The sequence below is a fragment of the Rhincodon typus genome, chromosome 11 (assembly GCF_021869965.1).
Source record: "Rhincodon typus isolate 14 chromosome 11, sRhiTyp1.1, whole genome shotgun sequence".
In the NCBI taxonomy this organism is placed as follows: domain Eukaryota; kingdom Metazoa; phylum Chordata; class Chondrichthyes; order Orectolobiformes; family Rhincodontidae; genus Rhincodon; species Rhincodon typus.
In genome coordinates, this window is record NC_063342.1 from 40081110 (window position 1) to 40103497 (window position 22388).

The window sequence follows — 22388 nt, forward strand, 5'->3', positions numbered from 1 at the left end:
CTTCCCAGAGAATCCTAGGATAAATCCCATCCGGCCCAGGGGACTTAGCTATTTTCACGCCTTCCAGAATTGCTAACACCTCCTCCTTATGAACCTCAATCGCGTCTAGTCTAATAGACTGTATCTCAGTATTCTCCTCGACTACATTGTCTTTTTTCTGTGTGAATACTGACGAAAAATATTCATTTAGCACCTCTCCTACCTCTTTGGACTCCACGCACAACTTCCCACTACTGTCCTTGACTGGCCCTAATCTTACTCTAGTCATTCTTTTATTCCTGACATACCTATAGAAAGCTTTAGGGTTTTCCTTGATCATGCCTGCTAAAGACTTCTCATGTCCCCTCCTGGCTCTTCTTAGCTCTCTCTTTAGGTCCTTCCTGGCTAACTTGTAACTCTCAAGCGCCCTAACTGAGCCTTCACGCCTCATCTCTACATAAGCCTCCTTCTTCCTCTTGACAAGAGATTCAACTTCTTTAGTAAACCACGGTTCCCTCGCTCGACCACTTCCTCCCTGCCTGACAGGTACATGCTTCTCAAGGACACGCAGTAGCTGTTCCTTGAACAAGCTCCACATTTCGATTGTGCCCAGCCCCTGCAGTTTCCTTCTCCATCCTATGCATCCTAAATCTTGCCTAATCACCTCATAATTGCCTTTCCCCCAGCTATAACTCTTGCCCTGCAGTATATACCTATCCCTTTCCATCGATAAAGTAAACGTAACCGAATTGTGGTCACTATCACCAAAGTGCTCACCTACCTCCAAATCTAACACCTGTCCTGGTTCATTACCCAGTATCAAATCCAATGAGGTCTCGCCTCTTGTTGGCCTATCTACATACTGTGTCAGGAAACCCTCCTGCACACATTGGACAAAAACTGACCCATCTAAAGTACTCGAACTATAGCGTTTCCAGTCAATATTTGGAAAGTTAAAGTCCCCCATAACAACTACCCTGTTACTTTCGCTCCTATCCAGAATCATCTTTGCAATCATTTCCTCTACATCTCTGGAACTTTACGGAGGCCTATAGAAAACTCCCAACAGGGTGACCTCTCCTTTCCTGTTTCTAACCTCAGCCCATACTATCTCAGTAGACAAGTCCTCATCAAACATCCTTTCTGCCACCGTTATACTGTCCTTGACTAACAATGCCACACCTCCCCCTCTTTTACCACCTTCCCTGATCTTACTGAAACATCTATACCCCGGAACCTGCAACAACCATTCCTGTCCCTGCTCTATTCATGTCTCCAAAATGGCCACAACATCGAAATCCCAGGTACCAACCCATGCTGCAAGTTCACCCACCTTATTCCGGATGCTCCTGGCATTGAAGTCGACACACTTCAAACCACCTCCCTGCCTGCCGGTACACTCCTGCGACCTTGAAACCTTATTCATGACCCCTCTACTCTCAACCTCCTGTACACTGGAGCTACAATTCAGGTTCCCATCCCCCTGCTGAATTAGTTTAAACCCTCCCGAAGAGCATTAGCAAATTTCCCCCCACAGGATATTGGTACCCCTCTGGTTCAGGTGTAGACCATCCCGTTTGTAGAGGTCCCAGCTACCCCAGAATGAGCCCCAATTATCCAGGTATCTGAATCCCTCCCTCCTGCACCATCCCTGTAGCCACGTGTTCAACTGCTGTCTCTCCCTATTCCTCGCCTCGCGAGCACGTGGCACAGGTAACAAACCAGAGATAACAACTCTGTTTGTTCTAGCTCTAAGCTTCCACCCTAGCTCCTTGAATTTCTGCCTTACATCCCCATCCCTTTTCCTACCTATGTCGTTGGTGCCTATGGGGACCACGACTTGGGGCTGCTCCCCCTCCCCCTTAAGGATCCCGAAAACACGATCCGAGACATCACGGACCCTGGCACCTGGGAGGCAACACACCAAGCGCAAGTCTCTCTCGTTCCCACAGAATCTCCTATCTGTCCCCCTAACTATGGAGTCCCCAGTGACTAATGCTCTCCTCCTCTCCCCCCTTCCATTCTGAGCAACAGGGACAGACTCTGTGCCAGAGACCTGTACCCCATGGCTTACCCCTGGTAAGTCATCCCCCCCAACAGTATCCAGAACGGTATACTTGTTTTTGAGGGGAACGGCCACAGGGGATCCCTGCACTGTCTGCCTGTTCCCTTTCCATCCCCTGACTGTAACCCATCTACCTTTTTCCTGTACCTGAGATGTGACTACCTCCCTGTAACTCCTCTCAATTACCCCCTTAGCCTCCCGAATGATCCGAAGTTCATCCAGCTCCAGTTCCAGTTCCCTAACGTGGTTTCCGAGGAGCTGGAGTTGGGTGCACTTCCCGCAGATGAAGTCAGTGGGGACAATAGTGGTGACCCTTACCTCCCACATTCTACAGGAGGAGCATGCAACTGCCCTAACATCCATTCCCGCTGTTCTGAATTCCCAAACAGACTATTGAAAAAAAAACTAGTAACCTTACCAAATCAGCGCTCAGAACCTTTTTTTTTGGTTAGCGGAGGAGGATGGGTGGGAGACACTACCTAGGCAGTGTTTCGGGTAAAGCAACTGCCCAAATATATTACCTCACTTACTCACTCCAAAAATGGAGTCACGCGAGGTAAGACTTTTATAATCGAAAAGCTTACCTTCCCAGGGTGCCCTCGCACTTCTTCCCAGTCTCCCGCCGCTGAAACAACTGAAATGGCAATGTTAGAGCTGTACTGGAAAATCTTGGCTGCGGGCACAACTAGTTCCGGAGCACCAGTCTTCAGTACTATTGTTAGAATAATGTCAGACCAGATAACCTTTGTACTATCCGGTACCTTCCATCGTTCCTTGATATTGTGTGCAGTGAGTAGGTTTTATTGACCACTGGCAGGAATGTATGTTCATTTCTGGGTGTGTGAGACAGGATGTTAACTGAATCTGTCTGGGTGAAAACAGCCATCACTACATATTTTCTGTGCATGCAAGGATCACCTGGGTTTGTGCCTTTTCAGTCAGGGATACTAGAAGTCGCTGGAAATGTTTGGGCTGCCATTTTTTTTTCTCTGACTCTTCAGTTGTGTCAGCAAGAATGGAATTGTGCTGCTTTGTCTTACAACCTGGATGTACCTAACCGGTTTGCAGTATAATACAAGGAAATGGCCCAGTGGAATTAATGCTAGACCAATAATCCAGAAACCCAAGTAATGTTCTTTGGACCTAGGCAGATGGTAGAATTTGAATCCAATAAAAGTCTGGAATTAACAATTAATGATAACCATGAAACCACAGTTAATTGTCATGATAAAATAACTCTGGTTCATTAAATATCCTTTAGAGAAGGAAACTGCTATTACTGCCTGGTCTGGTCAACATGTAACTCCAGACTCTCAGCAATATATTACTGATTTTTTGGTGAATGAAATTCTGCATGTGATGTTAAAGTGGGCAGCACTTTCCTATTTTCCAAAACTGTGTTCTTTGCTTGCACCATCCACAAAGTGACTAGTGCATTCCATTGCAGTATGACAGCAGCAGTCATAGCTACTGGAAGCAAAAGTGGGAAAAATAAACTGTGATGGTGGAGTGGCATTGATTTACATAAAGCTGGAACACTGTGCGCATTTCTGATCACTGCACTGTAGATGGGATGCAATTGCACTGGAGGGGTACAGCAGAAATTCCCCAGGATGTTACCTCGGATGGAGCACTTTAGCTGTGACAAGAGGCTGGATAATATCAGTTTGTTTTCTTTGGATTAAGGAAGGGTGAGGAGGGACCTGACTGAGCTGTGTAGGATTGAGGGGCACGGACATAGAAAGCAGCTGGTTCCCCTTAGTTGAAGGGTCATTAACAAGGGGCACACGTTTAAGGTGAAAGATAGAAGGTTTAGAGGGGATTTGGAGAAAAATTATTTCACTCAGCATGTGGTCTGGGTCTGGAATGCATGCTTAGGAGAGCAATAGAGGCATGTAACCTCACAACCTTTAAAAAATACTTGGATGAACACTTTAAGTTTCATAAAGTTCAAAGCTATGGGGCAAGTGGGGGAAAGTGGGGCTAGTGTAGATTTAATGTAGTTTTTGCAGTACAGCCTTAATTGGTTGAATGACCTCTACCGAACTCCCAGCCACACATTTGCACAAATTCCTATTTGATTACTTGTTTGAAAAGAAATGGATTAGAATTAGCTTCAAATAATCTAGACAAATTATGTAGAGAGATGAGAGGTATTCAATAATGCCATTGAGACAAAATTAAGCCTATTTGTATAGTTTTGTATCGAAAACGTTTTCCAATTCATGCAGTCACTTGGTGGCGCTGTTGATCTTGGAGGGCACCTTGAAGAGGAAACAGACAAATGCAGGTCATTTGAGTGTTGAATAGCCTTCTCAGTGTTCAGAATAAATTGCGAATATAACTTTTGTACAGATGAATAATACTGAATGTAGTAGAGATAACTGAAGAAACCCACAGAACGTCTTTTTGGAATTAAAATATTTGCTGTAAATTCTGATATATAAGTAATTCCACCATGGAACCTTCCCAAACAAGACATGAAAACCTTAGGTTAGATTTATTCTGTTTATTCTGCTCACTGTGGTTTATTTTGCATCGTATAATTTTGTCTGATTTAGATTGTAAGTAGGTAGCTGATCTACTCTCAAGGACCAAACACAAACCATTGGGAGATATATTGTTTATCTTCTTCCATTTGAACCAAGTGCTTGGTATCCCTCATTTTTCACTGATTCCAATGATATTTTGCCCAAATTATAGAAAATTTAGTGAGCACAAAGGCATATTCTGCCTTTGGTCTGCCTGTGGTGGATACAATGTGAGTTGGCGTGGAATGTGTAAGTGCAGAGTGTAGTGGGCAAGGATTAGATTGGCATGAGTTGCCACAAATCAGCAGCTGTTGGAGAAGAGGAGCATTGTTTAGCATTAGTTGACACAAATTTGGTATGGGTCTATAAGTGATCATGGAAATGAGTGGGGTTCATTAGTTGCTACTAAGCTGGCATGAGCTGTAGGAGTCAATGGGTAGTGGTATGGGTAGACATGGATAGTATAAGGGACAATTGAGTGTGGGTTGAGGTGCTTGGGTTGGCATGGAATGTATGAGGCTTTTGGAGTTGGTGGGGATGCTGGGATTGCTATGGATTGGGGGATCTATATAATTGTTAGGATTTCCATCTTTCAATTAATAGACAAATGACAGCCAAGGGGAAGAGTCAAGGCTTAGTTAGCAGTGGGTTTGGTGAGTGGTGAGTTATTAAATATCAATATATTTCAAAAAGCATGGTCTGTAGCTAGCATCTAACTATTTGTCCAGCCTTACACAGGATAATCAATGTCTGCTGGAGTACAGCTGCTTAGTTAGGTAATCCCAGTTCAATCCTGTTCTTGGACTGTAGCTCCAAACCTTATAAATACAAATGAAGGTCTCTAAAGTTTTGGAGTAGATCTGTAGCTCGGGTTGTGGGTGTTGAGGTTGATTGGCTCGCCGAGCTGATGGTGTAGTTTTCCCATTTCCTTGCCAGTTTGAGCGTGTTGCGCCCGTAGGTTTCTAAGGTTTTGGAGTAGATCTGTAGCTTGGGTTGTGGGTGTTGAGGTTGGTTGGCTCGCCAAGCTCGGCGAGCCAACCAACCTCAACAAATGAAGGTCTTTTGGCACAGTGTTTGTATCACTGCCTCTAGGCTAGGATGTCTGTGTTCAAGTACCACCTGACCTGGATGTGATTCATACCATGATAAAATCAGTTGATTAAACTAACTGTTTCAGCTTCCTAAAAGCTCAGTGACTCTTGCACATGTAGGGAGGCAATCATAATTTAAATTTACCTCCCTTCCCCTTTGTCTGACACCAGGTAGATATAGATTGGATGTTTCCTGTACCTGGGGGTGTCTATACAAGGAGGGGACATAATGTCAAGATAAGGTGTAGGCCATTTAAGACTGAGATAAGAAAGAATTGTGTTGAATCTTTGGAATTCTCTATCCCATAGGGCTCTGTAAACCCAATCATTGAGCATGCTCATAACAGAAGTCAATAGGTTTCTGGAGACTAATGACATTAGAAATATGGACATAGTGTGGGATAATGGCATTGAGAAGATGATTAGCAATATCTAGAATGGTGGCTAAGCTTGATAGCCTGCTGCAATTTCTATGTTCTTATGGACCCCACTGATGAAATCCAGGCCAGGCAATCAGTCTGGACCTCCGAAAGCTAAGAATGTTTTAAAAGTTTTTTTTTATGTTGATTCCTCTTGATTGAGTTTATTAAGACTCTAGGTGAATTTGGAAGGGCAAATGGACAACATTTTTCTCATTTCAGTTGGTCTTCCTCCTTTGTAAATAGATACTGGAATTTTCAATATTCTGAAGAATGCACCCATGCATGGGCTGTGGAAACTCAATTGTTGAGCAGGAAGAGCAAGTAGACAACCCTTTTCTCACTTCAGTATATCTATCTTCCTTACCCTCTTCTGGTCCCTACACAAGAAGATACAGGAGTTTTCAGCAGTCTGAATGATGCATGTATTCAAGTGGAATAACCTTCTATTGATTTCATAAACACTGCTGGGGTCAATGCCGGATTGCACAGTCAACCGCTATGCAGAATCTAGGGGATTTGGAGCCATTACATATTGTAATGTAAAGTTCAGCATTTTTTCTTGAGGGTACTTTGGTCAGATATTGATTGCAGTCCACATTCAAAAGCAACAAGATCTGGACAATATCCAGACTTGGGCTGAAAAGTGGCAAGTAATATTCATCCCACACAAATACCAGGCTATGACCATCTCCACGAAGAGAGAATCTGACCTCCACCCCTTCACATTCAATGGCATTACCATCATTGAATCCCATATTATCAACATGCTGGATGGCAAGAAGTGGTAGGGTGGAGGGGGGATGTGTGGTTACCATTGACTTGAAACTCAGCTGGACTCACCATATAAATGCAGTGGCTACAAAAGCAGGTCAGAGGCTAGGAGCACTGCAGTGAGTAATTCACCTTCTGACTTCCCAAAACCTGTTCATTATCTACAAAGCACAAGTCAGGAATGTGATGAAATACTCCCCACTTGCCTGGATGAGTGCAGCCCCAACAACACTCAAGAAGCTTGACACCATCCAGAACAAAGAAGTCCACTTGATTAGCACCTCATCAACAAACATCCACTCTCTCCACCATGAAATTTCAGTAGCACCAGTGTGTACTATCTACAAGAGGCACTGCATAAGTTCACCAAAAATCCTTAGACAGCACCTTCCAAACCCACAACCACTTTCATCTGGAAGGAAATGGGCAGAAGATATATTGGAACACCCCACCTGCAAGTAACCCTCCAAGATACTCACTAATCTGACTGGAAAATATATTGCCGATCCTTTCCCTGTCACTGGGTCAAAATCCTGGCATTCCTCCCTAATGGTATTGAGGGCCCACCTGCAGCAGATGGACTGCAGCAGTTCATGAAGGCAGCTCACCACCAACCTCTCAAAGACAACTGGAATTGGTAATAAATGCTGGCCAGTCAACAATGCCCACATCCCATGAGTGAATAAAAGAAAAATACAATAGAAATGCAGCGATCTCCTTTAGTACACGTTACAAGAATAAGAAATGGATGCAGTCAGAGTCAGTATGAATTCTTTATCAGAATACGGAAGAAACTGTGCTTCAAAGCACTGTCTAAAGACTCAATTGTTTGTTGTAGTTTGTTGGAAATTGAACTTTAGTGTCTATAAATCATTCATATACTTTGTAAGTAACCATAATGTGAATAGGAATAAAGTTTCAACCATCTGTTGTACTGAAAGAATCTGTAGTATTGGTTGTGCAATGTTTTATATGTTTAGTATTATTAGATGAACCACATCATTGTTTCTCAGATTGTAATAATCAAGCAAACATGAGTTTTTGAAATAAAAAGAGAAAATACTGGAAAAATTGCAGATTTTCAGTATCTGCAGTATTTTACTTTTATAATTTTTTTTTGTTTTATTAATTAACAGTGGACTTCACACCAGTCAAATACAAGTCAAAACCAACCACTAAAATTGAAAGACAAATCCCTCCATACAATGGCTTTGGATCAGAGGAGGACTCGCTCAATTCAACCTTGGGCCTGGTGCCCAAAGCGCCTCAACCTAATATTAAAAAATTCATGGAGAAGGACAGGTAAGATAAAATGCTATACAAGTAAATGTGGGACCTAAGACATGTGTTGCCCATCTCTAATAGCCAAGAGGGTGGTTAAGAGTCATCAACGTTGCTGTGGGTCTGGAGTCACATGCAGGCCAGGCTGGGTAAGGATGGCATTTTCTTTCTCTAAAGGACAAAGGAGAACCAGATGGGTTTTTCCAACAATTGCCAATGGAGTTATGGTTGTCGTTAAACACTTCATTCCAGATTTTTATTGAACCCGGGTCCCCAGAACATTAGTTGATCTCTGGATTAACAGTCCAGCAATAATACCACTAGGCTGTTGCCTCTCCTAAGTGAATGCCTTTACGAACAATAAATGTTTCTTTCATCATTTGGAGCTCACAACTGAATTACTGCTTATTACTTCTATCCTTTTGGTTTCTATTATGAAATATATTGCAAATTTTTAACTTATGCTTGTGCAAACATGTATTTTCTTTGCTATCACTGAACGATAGAAAAATAGTGGCAGATCTCAGAATATTGAGTTCCTGTGGATGATGGATTATATAATAATCATATAAATCTTAAACGTCTAGGTGGAAAAATGTATTCAAAGCAATGCTACAGAAAGCACATAGAGCACTATCTGCACAGCTCACAAACTATTCTTCAATGATATCATGATGCAAACAAATTTTCTCCCATATTTTTCTTATTTTTATGTTCTTCTTTATGGATTTTATTGCACACTTGAACGGTCCATTTATTTTTCAGGAATGTCAGCATCTAGAATCATTTGAATTATTTTTATGCAGTAGTGTAGAGTTTTCAGGGTTCTCTGGTGAATGGAATAAGCATTTATCAAATTAAATGGCTTTATGCGTCTGTGATTACTTCCTGGTCTTGTAAGTTCATTACTGAGTGATGTGTGTATAAAAAATGTACGAATGTACAGCAAACTAACCTAATTGTGAAAATTAAGGTACTACAAACTATGATTTACAAGTTCAATTGGACAAGTTTAGGGAATAATGTTGATGCCTAGCACATGCTGACATTATGCACAATCAATAATAGTCATCAGGCCCTGTATTTGTGTAAGCCTGTTTCAGGCAGAACTTCTGAATCGTAGAATTTCTATGGAGAAAGCTTTACCAATATGAAAAGTGGCAGTTTCCAAAAAACACAATCCAAATCCAGCCTGCCCTTCACCACCAGCCCCCTTGCGCAAACACCCCCATATTGGACCCTTAGGTATCCACTTCATGCCTATAAGACAGGCTTCTAGCTCTAACTGTTTGTGTTTATCTATTCTCAGAAACATCAGCTATATCTCTTTTTTATTATTCATTAACCAGTTTTCTATCCAGCTACCATATATCCTTTGATGTGCTGTACCTTAATTTCATCAAAAAACACTTTCACTTTCTTATCAAGCAACTTTCAAATATTCTTATGCACTATTTATGAATTTTTGCATTTCTTAATTAATATTCTCTCTCACTTCCTCAAAGAACTCTCTTAAAGTTATCAGGCAAGACCTGCTTTTTTACAAACCTATACTGACTCTCTTCAAATAGTATATGTCTATTTGGGAGAATATTAATTTTAACCCATATAATGGTCTTCCAGAACTTGTTCATGGCTGACATTATGTTGGGTGGTCTATCAATAGCAGATCTGTCTTTTTCTGAATAAAGGTGTTTACATAGACAACATTTAATTGCCACACCATTTCTATATTCTAAAATATTTAGAAAGTTTTTGCATTTCATGTTATTCCTCTACAACATTGATGAGTTCCAGGATGCAGGCTAACAGGCTCCAATGTCTTTTCTATTTTGTGTTCCACCAGTTTTTCAAAGTATATCCTTGCCTAGAGTTATTTTGTGGAACTGATTCACTTTTCCTTTTGCAATTTGTACTGTCACACTCTGCAAAATGCAGCAAATGTGTTTTGAAAATTTATCTTATGTTCCATCATTCATAGATTTCCCTCTTCATTTCAAATGTTTCAATTCTTTTTTTTTAAATTAACCTTTACAGTTTCCTTTTACTAATTTTCTTTTTTATGTACAGTCTCGCATTTTTATTTTTATGTTTTGCTTATTTCTTATTGATATTACTTCTGCAGTCAATATTTGTGTTTTTATATATCCTATGTAATTTATGTTATAGAATATATCATCAGTTATGATTACTTAAGTATCTGATTGGAATTTACTCTTTTTAGACAGGGACTGGAAAGCAATGTGCTCCGGTTCAGTGCCATTCTGATTACAGATGATCCGATCAACAGTGAACGAAAATTTGTGATTTCATATTATCTGAGTGATGACACCATTGCTGTTTTTGAACCTCCTATTCGAAACTCAGGTAAACTTTTGCTGTAGTTTTATACAGAGGATTCTGTAGTAAGGCTGTATTGTCCACTCTAGTAATATAAATCTGAGTAGATTCCTCTACTTCTTACTTATTCATGAAATGTGTTGGGGGGTGGTGGAATGAGGGTGAGGGGGGGGTGGTGCTAGCAAGACCAGCATTTATTGCCCTTTGCTAGTTTCCCTTGAGAAGATTGTGGTTGGTTGTCTTCTTGAATGAGCACTATTTGTGTGGTATAGATAGTCCCATGGTGCTTTAAGAGAACAGTTCCAGGATTTTGACTTAATGACAATGAAGGAGTGACGGCATAAGTTCCCATTAAGAATGGTGTACGAGTTGGAGGGGTATTTGGAGGTGGTCATGATCCCATGCTCCAAATTAACCCTTTCCTCATAATATTATACACCTCTATTAGATCCCCCCTCGATTTTCACTGCTCCAAAAAAAACCCAAGTCTATTCAGCCTCTCTTTATGGCTAAAGTGCTGCATCCCAGGCAACATCCTGGTGAGTCTCCTCGGCACCTCCTCTTCCTATAGTGTGGCGTATTTGCATTGTATTAAAGTCGACACCTCATTCTTAGGTATGCCTGATGCTGCTCCTGGTTTGCCTTCTTGCACTCTACGCTGAACCATGATTGATCACCTGGTCTGATGGTAATAGTTGAGTGGGGAATATGTGCCCATGAAGTTGCATATTGTATTGCAGTACAATTCTGCTGCTGTTGATGGCCCAAAGTGCCTCATGGCTATCCAGTCCTGAGTTGCTAGATCTGTTCAAAGTCTGTCCCATTTAGCACGATGATAGTATCACATAACACAATGAAGGCTATTCTTAAGTTGAAGGCAGGACTTTGCCCTACAAATTCTTGGCAGTGGTCGCTCTTACCCGTACTGTCATAAACAGATGTATCCGTGGCTGGCAGATTGATGAGAATGAGGTCAAGTATGTTTGTCCTTCTTGTTGGTTCCATCACCACCTGTCATAGGTGCAGTCTGCCAGCTATGTCCTGTCGGACTCAACCAGCTTGATCAGTTGTGCTACTGCCAAGTCACTGTTGGTGGTGGACCTTGAAGTCCCACGCCCAGAGAACAAGACGTGCTGTGCCATCTTCAGTGCTTCCTCCAAGTGTTGGTCAACATGGAGAAGTACTGATTTGGGTACGGAGCGAGGTGTGCAGTACATGGTAATTAGTAAGAGATTTCCTCACCCATGTTTTACTTGATGTCTTCAGACTTTGTGGGTACTGGAGTCAATGTTGATGTCTATTAGGGCAGCTACCTTCTGACTGTATATCACAGTTCTGCCACCTATGCTAGGTCTATCCTGCGGATCATATAGGACAAACCCAGGAATGGTGATAGTATTGTCTGTGATGTTGCGTGTAAGGAACGATTCTGGGTGTATGATAGTCAGGTTGTTGCTTGACAAGTCTGTGTGATAACTTTTGTAACTTTGGCACTAGCCCCCAGTACAAAACTTTGGTTAGGCTACAGCTGGGATACTGTGCGCAGTTCTGATCACCACACCATAGGAAGGATGGGATTGAACTGAATGGGGTGCAGAGGATTTTCACCAGGGTGTGGCATGGGTTGGAGTATTTTAGCTATGAAGAGGGTCTGGATAGGCTCTGCTTGTTTTCTTTTCAGCAGAGATGGCTGAGGGGGAGGTTACGGATTCTGATTGAGGTGTATAAGATTATGAGGGGCATGGACAGGGTGGATATTAGGTCCCCCCTCGATTTTCACTGCTCCAAAAAATAGGAAGGATCAATAACAAGGGTCAAAATTTTAGATTGAAAGGCAGGAGGTTTAGATGGGATTTGGGGAAAGATGTTTTCACCAGAGGGTGGTGAGAATCTAGCATGCACTGCCTGGAAGGGGAACTGAGACAGGAAACCTTTAAAAAGTTAATGATGAGTACTTGAAATGCCATAACATTTGTAGCTATGTGCCAGGCACTGCAAAGTGAGATTAATGTAGATAGGTCAGCACAGACCAAATGGGCCAAAGGGCCTCCTCTATGTATGACTCTATGTTAGTAACAAGCACTTTGCGGGATCAACAGGACAGTGTTTCCTATTGTCATTTTCGGTGCCTTAATCGATGCCAGGCGGTCCATTTGGTTTCATTCCCTATTTATTTGTTCACAATATCTATGAATATATCCCGAGGTTATTTAGTAACTAAAAATCTATATTATGTTTTTAAAAGCTTGTCACGTTCTCCCCAATTTTAATTCCTGGATCAGACACAGAGACGGGAGAAATCCTGACTCCACGAAACAGGAATTTTTGCAGTCTGTGGGTGGTAGGCTGCATTGGAAGTCAGGCCAGATGCCCAGGAAGAGCTGAGGAAGTTGCCAGTTCCTGAGGCAGGTTGTGCAGAAAGCTGGCCTCAGAGCTCCTGCACTATGACTAATAATTAAAATAAAATATTAAAATATGAAATATTCCTCTAGCCGTCAGTTCTCACACTCCCTTATTCTCCCTCACCCACACTCCCAGCTTTCATCAATGTTAATCCACATCAACTAATGCCCCTTTATACTCCTTATGCCAACAGTGCCTACTTCCATGTACCACTCTTTCTCCATCACTTATGGTTCCGACTTACCTAATATCCACAAGGACCCTATTGTCAAATTATTTTTTATTACTTGAGGTTCAATATTCCTCCGGGTAGATGCTCTTCGGAGGATCGGAATGAACTTGATGGGCCAAATGGCCTGCTTCCACTCTGCTGGGATCCTATGATGTGATTCTATTGCAGACTGTACTCTATTGAGAAAAGCACCTTGATTCATAAAAAAAGTTGACAGGTGTTGCAAATTCTTCACAAATTGTAATGTTGACATGGAGATTATACAGCTTTCATAAAAAATTTTCTCCACAGTTAACAATCACAGGGGGCCCTTTCAGCTCCCCAAAAATGATCTTCGACCCCAATTCTGAGGTGTCTTGGAACAACATCCTCAGAGGCACCTCAGCTCTCCAGATGGATGCCTGGCTATCCATGAGAATTGCACTAAGATCAGAGTTGCTCCTACTAGGCTTAATCTCCATACTCTGAGTTCCAGACACCAATCCCACTGCAATATTTGCCACATCAGACAGAGTCTTCAGCATGGTGAAAATCAGGGCCAGTGCATTTGAAATTGTGGTGTTCTAAAGATATGTATTATTTCTACAGGTATTTCTGGTGGTAAATTTTTAGAAAGAGGGCGAATAAAACTACCTGGCCAAGAACTTTTTAAGAGTGAACCATCTAAGTATTATACTCAACAGGATCTATTCATTGGAGCTAGGCTCTGCCTCTTTGGGAACTATTTTTGTCTGGTAGATGCTGACGAGTATACTTTCTGTTACATGGAAAAGAATGCAGATGAAGTAGGTTATACCTCACTTTGGTTCTTTTTTATTATTGTAACCTTTATTGTATGGCATTGCCCGCAAATAATTTGTATAAAGTATTTATGTAGTAACATGCAACCTATTGAACAGATCATTTAAAGCAAGGTAAAATCTATACATTTTGGAATTTAAACACTTGTGCCCTGAAGAGAAAAAACACATCTTTCTTCTACTTCTTTATTGGTGTTCCTAATGCAGGAGGTAAAGCACACTCGTTTCTTCTCAGGTAAGCAACACATATTAAGTCTATGACTCCTTGCTTTGTAACACCTGGTGGTGGAATATGGATTGGATAATCCAAAAGTACACTCCAGAGATGTGACCAGTGAACAAACTCTGCCAGGGTCCAGTAGTCATAAACATGAGCCATTTTAATTTTTCATATAACTCATCTATAACTGCACCCTCAATTTTGTCTCCCAAATCCAAAGTCGTCTTACTTATCACCCATTTTTGGTTCAAACCTATTCACTGATAGAATCATAGAATAGCACACTATCCAAGATTGAGCTCCTTGTGTCAGTGCAAAATCAACACGAACTATCAAGGTTACAACCTCACTGGTGCGTGTGGCATTCCCACCAATTCTGCCCTCTGATATGACAATATGCCATCAACAAAGAACAGCAGGTATACAGCATTGTTCAAATTAAAGTTGTCAAGATTGCAAACAAGTAATTGTATAAAGTCAGAAGTCACATGACACCAGATTATAGTCCAATGGTTTATTTGAAATCACAAGCTTTCGGATCACTTCAGGTGAAGTGGAGGGAAGCACACAGTCACAGAGTTTAGAGGCAGAGGGATAATGGCAAGATAATTCCAGGTCATTAAGAGTGTCAAAGGATGAGTACAAATAGTGGAGTATCAACTGATGGTGATGGTGTCAAAACAGAACAGTAAGGAAGATTTTACAAACACAGAACAGTATGGTGAGCTTACAGGTAGTGCGACATGAACCCTAGATCACGGTTGAAGCTGTCCTGATGGATATGGAACTTTGCCATCAGTTTCTGCTCAGCGATTCTGCATTGTTGTGTATCTCAAAGGCTGCCTTGGAGGACACTTATCTGAAGATTGGAGGCTGAAGGTCCTTGACCTTTGCACCATGACCATTCATATATTGTCATAGTGTTTGCATGGTCTCACTGACATACCGTGCCTTGGGGCATTCTTTCCTGCAGCGTATGAGGTAGACAACATTGGCCAAGTCACATGAGTACATACCATGCATGTGGTGTTCCCACATGTGATGGTAATATACATGTGGATGATGTGACATTTCTTGCAGAGGTTGCCGTGGCAGGGTATTGTGGTGTTGTGATCGCTGTCCTCCTGAAAGCTGGGTAGTTTGCTGCGTATGATGGTTTGTTTGAGGTTAGGCGGCTGTTTGAAGGTGAGAAGTGCAGGCGCAGGGATGGCCTTGGCGAGATGTTCATCGTCATCAATGACATGTTGAAGGCTGCGAAGAACGTAGCGTAATTTATCCATTCCGGGGAAGTACTGGACAACAAAGGATTCCCTATCAGTCATGCCCCATGTCTGTCTTCTGAGGAGATTGTTTTCACTGTGGCCTGTTGGAACTGGCAATCGATGAGTTGAGTATCATACCCCATTCTTATGAGGGAGTCTTTCAGCAAATGTAGTGTCTATAATGTTCCTCCTCGTCTAAGCAGATCCTGTGTATATGCAGGGGTTGTATGTAGGGGATGGTTTTTTAACATGTTTAGGGTGGAAACTAGAGAAGTGCAGCATCTTGAGGTTGTCCGTGGGCTTGCAGTAGCGTGAGGTACTGAGGTGTTTGTACTTGATGGAGATCGTGTGGCCAAGAATGAGCCTGATTCTGAAGAGTAGTCCACGGTAATTCCGAGGGTGGGATGAAACTTGTTGTTATCACGATTTAGTTGTTTCAGTGATTCCTCACCATGAGTCCAAAGGAAGAAAATGTCGTTAATGTATCTCATGTTTAACATTGGTTGGAGGACCTGTGCAGTGAAAAAGTCTTGCTTGAACTTGTGCATGAAAATATTGGTGTATTGGGGTCACATTTGGTCCCCATGGCCGTTCCATGTATCTGGATGAAGAGCTGGTTGTCGAAAGTGAAGATGTTGTGGTCAAAGATGAAGCAGATGAGTTGTAAGATGGCATCTGGAAATTGACAGTTGTCAGTGTTGAGTGCTGAGGCTGAGATAACAGTGTGGAGCTGGAGGAACAAAGCAGGCCAGGCAGCACGAGAGGAGCAGGAAAGTTGACGTTTCGGGTTGGAACCCTTCAGAAAAACGAAATTTCCCAACCCAAAATGTCAACTTTCCTGCTCCTCTCTTGCTGCCTGGCCTGCTGTGTTCCTCCAGCTCCATACAGTATTATCTCTGACTCTAGCATCTGCAGTTTTTGCTGTCTCTGAGTACTGAGGCTGTTGCAGCGAGGCCATCATCGTGAGGTATGCTGGTGTAGAGTGCTGAAACGGCCATTGTATTGAGGAATGTTTTTGATTCGGCTGGTCTGTGGGTGCTGAGAGAACACCACCCTCACACATGCGAACACCATTCACCATGTACATAGTACGTACTCATGCTACCTGTAACCTCATCATACTGTTCTGTGTTTGTAAAATCTTCCTTACTGTTCTGTTTTGGCACCATCATCGTCATAACTTGTTATTATCTCTCTACCTTAATTAGTTTGTACAGTTTTGGATTACTTATTACTTTGGTTAGATCCTCGTTGTGCAACTTTTATACCTATCATGTTATTCCAGCCATTTGGTTTGTCTCCAGCACCATCTTATTTTTGACTTTTTGTAATTATCTCTCTGCCTCAATTAATTGGATAGTAGGTCATCCCTTCACTTGCTATTCAACTGTTGACACTTTACCCACACCGTTTGACAGTTTTGATCACCTGCAGAGACTTACTATTCAGCCTGTCGACACTGCATGCACACTATTTGTACTTATGTCATGACTCATTTAATTACCTGGAATTATCTTGCCCTGATCTCTCTGCCTATAAATTCTGTGCCTGTTAGCATCCCTCCACTTGACTTCATGAAGGAGCAGCGCTCCGAAAGCTTGTGATTTCAAATAAATCTGTTAGACCATAATCTGGTGTTGTGTAACTTCTGACTTAGTTCGCCCCAGTCCAACACCAGCACCTCCACATCTCAAGTAATTTTATAGCAGCTAGAGAACTCAAAACACTGGAGAATGGTAAACATTTACCTTAATCGCCTCTGATCATTAAGAATAAATATGCACACAGAATAAAACCTAGATTTGGCTTCATCTGCATAATTAAGTTTGTTACGACCAGATTGTAGGTGATCTCACTTCATATTTGACCATAGCATGGCTTTTGTTTAGAATTGAGGACGGATGTGCCTTGCAAATTCTGTAAATGTCAAACTATTTATATTTTAAGGCTATGAAGAATTTAACCAGACAGGTTAACTTTGCATAAACAAGGAAAAGGATAAAATTATTGGAAATATTTTCCAGCCCCTGCATAACGTGGGCAATGGCGAACCAGTTGGGAAAATATGGTAAGAGTAGAAAAATGAGATTTTTGATCTCAAGAAATAAAAGTCTGATTTTCCACCCACAATTTTCATGGCTAGATAATAATCATGCTAGTGGGCAGTGAGGGGCCTATTTGCATGCATTAACATCTCACTATTACCTAATCACAACTCATATGCAATTTGCTACTTTCTCAGGAAGTGGACAGAAACTAAACCACAATAATTCCTGACATGAAAGTCTGCCCAAATAACTGCAGCTCATCAACATTCGCTACCCTCCAGTTTTCCGGGACCTGATTCGTGACTAACAATGGGCTTTCACCTTGTCCAGACTCCATACCATCTCAGGGTACACTCCATGTGCTATAACTGCCCACTTTCTTCATCCACAGAGGTTGGCATCAGCTAAACACCAGCTTCAGACCAGTATCATAGTACATTACATGACCACTTCAATACTTTACTTTGGACCTCACCAATACCTTACATTGCATGCTGCTGCCAGGCCATTTTTCATGCAGAGACAAACACCCACAAGATGTCTTTAACATGTAATGTGTGATTGTTTGATTAATGCTGTTGCCTCTTGAGGAACCTCACATTGTTTACACTGGAGCCTGATCTCTCACAATTTAATAAAAATACATATTCCACCCATTGTGCACCTGTAATTTGGACAAGGATGGAAGGCATACAAGTAGCACTTCACCTCTCAATCTAGGTGACCCTTCAAACCTTCATGATCCTTTCTGCCTTGCCCTCCCAGTCAATCCCAGCAGGTTTGATCCACCCACATTTTCACCACTCCCAGATTCTATGCATGGTGATCGGCATGCCAGTGCAGTTCTGCAAGTCCATGCAGAAGGAAAACAGATTAGAGGGAATGATGCCCACCAACTCTGTCATTTAACTCTTCACCTCCCCACTTTACTAACTCAGCTCCAGAACAGGTCCCTTATATCCCCCTTGACTTCCAGTGAACGGACCCCACGACTGACTGTGGCCATCCTCTGACTAACTTGACGAAAATCGGACTGATACCTATGCAGCTTCCTACTGGCTTATCGCAACTCCCCCTTGGATCAGAAATTGGCTAGCTGTAAGAAGACAGAGGGTGGTGGTTGATGGGAAATGTTCATCCTGGAGTTCAGTTACTAGTGGTGTACCTCAAGGATCTGTTTTGGGGCCACTGCTGTTTGTCATTTTTATAAATGACCTGGATGAGGGCATAGAAGGATGGGTTAGTAAATTTGCGGATGACACCAAAGTTGGTGGAGTTGTGGATAGTGCGGAAGGATGTTGCAGGTTACAGAGGGACATAAATAAGCTGCAGAGCTGGGCTGAGAGGTGGCAAATGGAGTTTAATGCGGAAAAGTGTGAGGTGATTCACTTTGGAAGGAGTAACAGGAATACAGAGTACTGGGCTAATTGTAAGATTCTTGGTAGTGTGGATGAGCAGAAAGATTTCTGTGTCCATGTGCATAGATCACTGAAAGTTGCCACCCAGGTTGATAGCGTCGTTAAGAAGGCGTACAGTATGTTAGGTTTTATTGGTAGAGGGATTGAGTTTTGGAACCATGAGGTCATGTTGCAGCTGTACAAAACTCTGGTGCGGCCGCACTTGGAGTATTGCGTACAGTTCTGGTCGCCGCATTATAGGAAGGATGTGGAAGCATTGGAAAGGGTGCAGAGGAGATTTACCAGGATGTTGCCTGGTATGGAGGGAAGGTCTTATGAGGAAAGGCTGAGGGTCTTGAGGTTGTTTTCGTTAGAGAGAAGAAGGTTAAGAGGTGACTTGATAGAGACATACAAGATGATCAGAGGATTAGATAGGGTGGACAGTGGGAGCCTTTTTCCTCGGATAGTGATGGCTAGCACGAGGGGACATAGCTTTAAATTGAAGGGTGATAGATATAGGACAGATGTCAGAGGTAGGTTCTTTACACAGAGAGTAGTAAGAGTGTGGAATGCCCTGCCTGCAAAAATAGTAGACTCGCCAACTTTAAGGGCATTTAAATGGTCATTGGATAAACATATGGATGATAATGGAATAGTGTAGGTTAGATGGGCTTCAGATTGGTTTCACAGGTCGGCGCAACATCGAGGGCCGAAGGGCCTGTACTGCGCTGTAATGTTCTATGTTCTATGTTCTATGATTGGCTGCATCTGACCTGCAGGACTCACTGTGGCCCACTCATCGGACTAAAATGACACAGACCCCCTGACTCTGACCACCCTAAGCACTTGACTGATGGAGCCCTATCCCCTGAACTGATATTGAATGATGCCATTGACCGGCTGTGCCAGTATCACCTGACTGATAACATCCACAACTGAGGATTCTGGACTTGCTGGGCTTTTAGTCAGGGATAGTAAGAACTGCCGATGCTGGAGTCTGACATAACACAGTGTGGAGCTGGAGGAACACAGCAGGCCAGGCAGCATCAGAGAAATTCTGAAAAAGGGTCCCGACCCGAAACGTCAGCTTTCCTGCTCCTCTGATCGTGCCTGGCCTGTTGTGTTCCTCCAGCTCCACATTGTGTTATTTTAGTCAGGGATGTTTGCTTGAAGCACATTCCTGGTGTTTCTTGCATAAGCTTGGCACATGCTGCAGATACAACATTAATGTAACAAGGTGCTGTACAGCAATAGCCCACCTTCTTGACTGATCATTGCTGGCAAGTATGACAAGCTGCCTGGCTTGTGTTAAAAGGCTAGGCAAAACAAAAGTACTGTGAGCCTGTAAGTTCTGAATGAAGGTCCAATGCATAAAAAAGCAAGGGAAGGCAAAGATGCTGTGAGCACCTCAAGGGCAAACTAAGTGAGCACTAAGAAAGTAAACTAAATTCCCCAAGATGCACCCTGTTCCCATGCATGTTATGGGTGTCTGTGTCTGTCTCTGCATACAAAGTGGCCTGAATGTATGAAGGTGGATAAATCTCCTGGTCTTGATCAGATATATCCAAGAACCCTGCAAGAGGTAAGAGAAGAAATTCTGGGGGCCCTGGCTGATATATTTGCATCATTGTTAGCCACAAGTCAGGTTCCGGAAAACTGGAGGGTAACGAGTGTTGAGCCCTTATTCAAGAAGGGCTGCAAAGACAAACCTGGGAATTGTAGACCTTTGAGCTTAACATCTGTGGTAAGTAAGTTACTTGAGAAAATTCTGAGGGATAAGATATAGATGCATTTGGAAAGACAAGGTTTGATTAGGAGTAGTCAGCAAGCCTTCATGCATGGGAGATCATGCCTCACAAATTTGTTCGAGCTCTTTGATGAAGAGACCAGGAAGGTTGATGAGGGCAGAGCGGTAGCCATAGTCTGTATGGATTTCAGTAAGGCCTTTGATAAGGTTCCACATGGTAGCTACTCTGGAAGCATGGAATCCAGGGAGAGCTGGCAAATTGGATACACAGTTGGTTTGATGGTAAGAAGCAGACAGTATTAGTGGAAGAATGCTTGTTGGACTGGAGACTCACGACTAGTGGTGTACCTCAGGGGTCGGCTTGGGCCCATTGCTGTTTGTTATCTGTATCAATGATTTGAATAAGAATGTACAAGGCATGATTAGTAAGTTTGTGAATGACACTAAAATAGGCTGTCTCGTGGACAGTAAGGAAGGTTATCAGAAATTGCAGCAGGATCTTGACCAGCTGGGGAAGTGGGCTGAGAAATGGCAAATGGAATTTAATATAGATAAGTGTGAGGTGTTGCATTTTGGAAAGTCAAATCAAGGTAGGAGTTTCATGGTGAATGGTGGGGCCGTAAGGAATGTAGTGGAACAGAGGGACCTTGGAGTTCAGGTGCACAGCTCTCTGAAAGTAGAGTCACAGATAGACAGAGCAGTGATGGCAGCTTTTGGCACACTGGCCTTTATCAGTCAGGGCATTTAATGTAGAAATCGGGTAGTTATGTTGCAGTTGTACAGGACATTGATGAGACCGCACTTGGAATATTGTGTTCAGTTTTGGCCACTTTGCTATAGGAAGGATGTTATTAAACTGGAAAGAGTGCAGAAGAAATTTACAAGGATGTTGCCAAGAGTCAAGGGACTGAGTGATAGGGAGAGGTTGGATAAGCTAGGACTTTTTTCTTTAGAGTGTAGGAGACTGAGGGTGATCTTATAGAAGTGTATAAGATCATGAGAGGCATGGATAAGGTGAATACATTCAGTCTTTTTCCCAGGGTTTGGGAATCAAGGACTAGAGGGCATCAGTTTAAGGTAAGAGAGGAAAGAATACATGGGAACCTGCAGGGCAACATTTTTTACACAGAGGGTGGTATGCATATGGAATGAGCTGCCAGCAGAAGTGCTTAAGGTGGGGAGCATGAACAACATTTAAAAGTCATTTGGATGAATACATGGATATGAAAGGCTTAGAAAGATATGGGCCAAGTGCAGGGAAATGGGGTTAGCGTGGATGGACATTTTGGTTGGCATGGACCAGTTTGGGCCAAAGGGCCTGTCTCCATGCTGTGAGACTCTATGACTCTGAGATGCTGCCAGACCTGCTGAGTTTTTCCAGCATTTTTTGCATTTGTTTCAGATTTCCAGGATCCACAGTACTTTGCTTTAAAATAATTAGTCATTGCAGATTTCAAAGATCACATTGGATGGTGCATCAGGTTAATGAAGAGAAACAATTTTTGTACCACGATGAAGGCCCGGATTTCACAGCATCACCAAACAGTACACAAATTAGTGTCTGTCTCCATGGAGGTTCTTAGTTCATGAAAAAAAATTATGTAATAAAAATACTTTTTAGCTGTTTGAGGACAGTAATGACTGAAAACTATTCAGTCTTGGTAATTCTACTGATAAAAGTAGATGGTGTGACATTGGGAGATGGTACATATCAACCTCCAAAATATTATTCATGAATTAGTCAACCCTTTACTTTTGGCTAAAGATTGGTTCTCAGATATTTGACTTTTACACAAGTC

At 42.3% G+C, this 22388-nt stretch overlaps 1 protein-coding gene across 1 annotated transcript in view; it reads left to right on the forward strand.

Annotated features, from left to right (window-relative positions):
* The window catches only part of efhc2 (EF-hand domain (C-terminal) containing 2), a 103222-nt gene that overhangs the window by 62729 nt on the left and 18105 nt on the right, over positions 1-22388 (forward strand). The window contains exons 9-11 of the mRNA XM_048603354.1: positions 7996-8161; positions 10365-10507; positions 13704-13900. Coding sequence (XP_048459311.1) covers positions 7996-8161; positions 10365-10507; positions 13704-13900 — 506 coding nt within the window. The remainder of the gene's footprint in view (positions 1-7995; positions 8162-10364; positions 10508-13703; positions 13901-22388) is intronic.